Source organism: Pteropus alecto, unplaced genomic scaffold (genome assembly GCF_000325575.1).
Source record: "Pteropus alecto unplaced genomic scaffold, ASM32557v1 scaffold920, whole genome shotgun sequence".
Classification (NCBI taxonomy): domain Eukaryota; kingdom Metazoa; phylum Chordata; class Mammalia; order Chiroptera; family Pteropodidae; genus Pteropus; species Pteropus alecto.
Window position 1 is genome coordinate 528,226 of NW_006429596.1, and position 4,647 is coordinate 532,872.

Here is a 4,647-nt window from a genome sequence, read left to right on the forward strand (position 1 = left end):
GCCCCTCCTTTCTGATCGCTCACGCCCCTCCCTCTACCTCCCAGGTCTCTGTCAGAGTCCCCTTAATGAAAAACTTGGCTAAAACTTCACAGCCAGATGTCCCTGCCACCTGCCTGCTGGGACGTGAGGGTCTTTTGGAGGGTGGGTGAAGCATCGAGGTCCAAGGGGCACAAGGACCCAGGGCCCTGAGGACCTGGGGTCTCTGCCATGCGCACCAGCCTGCTTCGACCCAGGACCCGCAGGCAAAGAGCAGCAGGGAGACTGGAGACAGACAGGCACTGCTGGAGCGGGGACGGGGACCTGCGGGGGCACGAGGCCGGGTGCTGGTGGACACATGGACAGACGGGACTGCCCGGGCAGGGGGACGGGGAGAGACGGCCCAGCCAGCCGGAGCCCTAGGAGAGAGGATGGCTCGCACGGCAGTGGACGCACAGAGCTGGGGACGTGGACAGTAAGACTGGCTTGGATGTGCGTTTGAATCCAAGCCACACGCCCCGCAGATGGGCTGTGTGTGTGTGTGTGTGTGTGCGTGTGTGCGTGTGTGTGTGGAGACTGAGACTCTGTGCCTGGTTATTTGGGGTCTCGGCGTGTGCCCCTGTGTCATACTTGAGTGTTTCTGGAAGAAGGGGTCACGCAGGGAGTGTGCGCAGTGTCTGTCTTTGTGCGAGCTTGTGTGCCTGCTCGTGCATGCCCATCTCAGGCTACCTGAGTGTTTCTGGGCTGGGCATGTCGTGTTTCTTTGGGATGGCGAGTGTGTCTACATTTTAGGATGGGCGGGGTGGGTCTCTGCCAGCTCGCTGAGCGTGTACCTGCCTCATGGGGTGAAGAGCCTTTGCCTTGCTGGTCTGTTGCATGCTGTGTGGCTTTCCAGACAGACATCTTGGTGCTGTGATCAGGGCTGTGTCTGTGTCGGGGTGTGTGTGCATGCACACATGTGTGCGTGTATGTCCTGCCTCCGTGTGTCCCTGAGTGTGACTGAGTATTGGGGACTGACCGTCACAGTGTGTGTTGTCGCAGTGCCGAGGTCGTGGGTCCTCTCTAGTTTGTGTGTGTGTGTGTGTGGGTGTGTGTGTGTCTTAGCAGGTACAATACATTTGAGGACGTGCAAAGATGAGTGGTGTAGCCTAGGTGGGTTGAGTGTCTACATGTGTGTGGCCAGTTGCATGTTGTCATCTTTGGGGTCGTGCGGGTGTGTCTGTGATAGTCGCTTCCTCATTAGGATATGTTCTGGGTGTCGGACGGGCCCAGGTGTTGATTGAGCCCCATCATCTGAGGTGAGAAAGATCCAAAATGGAGTTGAGAGAAAATTCTTACTTCAGGGAGGAAACTGCCTGGCCTTCCCCAGCCCCAGGCAGGGAGGTGTTAGTAAACCAGGCAGCCTGGGTGGTACCTGGCTCATCTTTCCTGGCTGCCCAACCCTGAGATTCTAACTAGCCAGAGAGGGCAGGGAACTGCCTGGGGGTCACACAGCAAGTAGACAGAGCTGGGCTCCCTCCCCAGTCTCTTTTGTACATGGCTCTTAACCCTTGACGGGCCAGTTCCGCCTTCTGTTTCCATGACTAGGTGTGGGGTCTTTGAGGAGGGGGACAGAGGACGACGTAGCACAGGAGTGAGCACCGAGGCGGGATGCGGGGTCTGGGACCTCTAGATGGGAGGTGAGATTTCGGGGCGGGCAAGGACGTCTCATTTCCACCCAACTTCTGGGCATATTTGAACAATGGGGTGCAGGACGCCACCTGAGTGTGGCATGTGGAATGCGTGTTACAGAGTGGGTACGTGTGTGGGGGTTGGGGAGGCTGTCATGGTGTCACCCTGCGTGTGCCTGACATGTGTCCCCATGCCAGGTCATCGTCTCCCCCACAGTGTGTTTTACTTGGGCCTTTGAGGTCCTGTGAGTTTCCGGCCAGCCCCAGCCACGGTTGTGCTGTAGTGGGTCACAGTTCCGAGGGGCTGAGATGTGAGATTGTGTGTTGGGATGCAGTGTGCAGTGTGGGGGTGTCTGGCGTGTCCACCTTCATGGCACATCGTGTGTCATGCATGGCACCCCAGCAGGAGTGTGACGGTCTGGTGCCTCTGTGTCCCAGGGTGTAGCTGGGTGTCCTTTGAGAGCGAGTGGACGTCTGTGTGACATGTGTGCTGTATGGGGTATCTGCAGAGACATAGCATGGATGCAGGGAGGGGACACAGGGACGTGAAAGGCCTAAATATTTGGACGGACGCTGAGACGTGTGCACATAGGCCCGGCCTGGATGTGCCAGGTGGGGTCAGCTGATGTGGGGGGCTTCGGGGAGAGATGTAGCAGGCAGCAAGGCACGGGAAAGGGGACGGCAGAGGTCAAGGGTGCAGAGTGTAGGACAGATGGGAAACCCGGGGCAGGCCGGGGACGGGGTGGGGGAGCGATGGAGAAAAGGGCTAAGGTGTGGGGGGGATGCCCCCCTCTGTAAGCTGGCCCCTCCCAGCCTCCTCCTCGGGAGAGCTGTGCCAAGACAGATCAGGCTGGAAGCGCCAGCCTGGGTCTCCGACACTGAGTTCTCTCCCACTGTTTGGACAGTTTGGGACCTAGACACCAGGTGGGGTATGGGGAGTGCGCGTCGGGTCCCTAAAGATGCCTGGGCGGCTGCTCATCAGAGGCCAGGAGCAAGGTGAGGGCCGGGCGCCTCCTGGGTTCCAAGCAGGGGCCACTCCCCTGCCTCTGTCCCCAGGGTTCGCCTTCCCGGATTGGGCCTACAAGCCGGAGTCGTCCCCTGGCTCGAGGCAGATCCAGCTGTGGCACTTCATCCTGGAGCTGCTGCAGAAGGAGGAGTACCAGGGTGTCATCGCCTGGCAGGGGGACTACGGAGAGTTCGTCATCAAGGATCCCGACGAGGTGGCCCGGCTTTGGGGCGTCCGCAAGTGCAAGCCCCACATGAACTACGACAAGCTGAGCCGGGCCCTGCGGTGAGTGGGGCGGCGGTCTGGACACTGACCTTGCCCCTCCGACCCTCACGGTTGCTCTGGGCCCCCATCCCCTGGGGGGCTTTTCCTTGACCTCCTGGGGCAGGGTCCTGTCGGATCACGTGTGCACGGGGACCAGTGCTTCCCTGAGCGGGACGCATGCTCTGGGCTTTGGAGCCACAGGGGCCAGGACCCTAGCCCTTGCCTCATCCTTCCTAGCCCTAGTACCTTGATCATGGGACCTCTGTGAGCCTCAGTTTCCCCCATTTTCGTGCTCTGTGGCTGGCACAGGGCATGGGCTCGCGGCTCTCCCTTCACCCCGCCCCCTCCCACCAATTCTCCCTCTCCTCACAGCTACTACTACAACAAGAGGATTCTCCACAAGACCAAAGGGAAGAGGTTCACCTACAAGTTCAACTTCAGCAAAGTCGTGCTTGTCAATTACCCACTGTTGGACGTGGCGGCAGCCACCACGGGCTCCCCTCTCTTGCTGACCCCTGGTCCCTTTGGGGGGGGTCCTGGGCCAGATGCTCCTCCCCTCACCCCCGAGGTAAGGCTGGGGCCCCAGAACGAGGGCGTTTGGCGTCCTCCTGGCCGTGGAGCCCCTGGGGAGGAGGCAGCGGGTCTGAGCGGTGCCACCTCCCACACCTTCCCCTCTAGACCCTGCAAACCCTGTTCTCGGCCCCACGCCTGGGAGAGCCGGGGGCCCGGGCACCCCTGTTCACCCCTGAGACAGACAAACTGCGTCTGGACAGCCCTTTCCCATTCCTGGGCTCAGGTAAGGGCGGGGGGTATCGGGGTGCCAGGTGGGGGGCTGCTGCACGTGCTTCAGGGAAGAGGGCGGGCAGGTGGGAGGCACGGAGGAAGGAGGCCCAGGGCGAGGCTGCAGCCGTGTGCGTCTGAGTTTAAGAGCCAGAGGGTTCAAGCGGGGGGAGGCAGGCAGGAGGGAAAACTGGAAAGGGGGACGGGCTGGGAGAAGGGCTTTCGGGGGCTCTAGAGGAAGGGGAGAGTGGGGAGTGGGGGGTCTTGTGAGGGGGAGCAGACACTGTGCGGGAGGGACAGTGGGGAGCACCGTGTGGGCGGAGTGCAGCAGGCTGGCACGCCCTCCACCGAGGCCCAGGCTGGCAGCCTGGACAGTGAGCAGTGGCCCAGCCTGATGCACCCCTGTGCCCTCCAGGTGCCACTGGCTATTCCAAGCCCCCTGGCCTGCTGGGTCCTTACAGCCGAGCCTTCCCAGAGTACCCCTGGAACTTTAACCCCTACCTCGCCGGCCCCTTCCCCAAGCTGCCCCCTTCTCTCTACACCCCCCACTTCTATCCCAACCCTCTGGCCAGCTCCCTGGGCCACCTGCCCTCAGCAGGGACAGGGGGAGGCCCCACAGCCGTGCCCCTACTGGCTGCCACAGGAGAGGGCCTGGGCTCTGAGCGCCCCTCGGGCCTGGCAGCAGCCCCCCGGCTGGCACTGCCGGGGTCTGGGGGTCCAGAGGCAGCGCTGGGCGGGAAGGAGGACAGCGACTCAGAGCTGGAGATCACGGATGTCAGCGGCTGCAGCTCCGACAGTGAGGGTGACGAGGGCCTCCCTGTGCCCCCCAAGTCCAAGGCGGGCAAAGGGGGGGTCGGCAGCTGAGCCGGCGTAGGGTGACGGATTCTGCAGGGGCAGGGACCAGGGCTGCCGTCCATGCTGCCTCTCTTCGTCTGCTCTGCCCTTGATGTC

General features: G+C 62.1%; 1 protein-coding gene across 1 annotated transcript; it reads left to right on the top strand.

Annotated features, from left to right (window-relative positions):
* Positions 1-2,567: 2,567 nt before the first annotated feature.
* On the top strand, positions 2,568-4,196 carry LOC112477543 (ETS domain-containing transcription factor ERF). The gene is made up of 2 exons (XM_025044878.1): positions 2,568-2,937; positions 3,289-4,196. The coding sequence occupies exons 1-2, from the start codon at positions 2,606-2,608 to the stop codon at positions 3,929-3,931; spliced, it is 975 nt and encodes a 324-aa protein (XP_024900646.1). The 5' UTR covers positions 2,568-2,605; the 3' UTR covers positions 3,932-4,196.
* Positions 4,197-4,647: the final 451 nt, after the last annotated feature.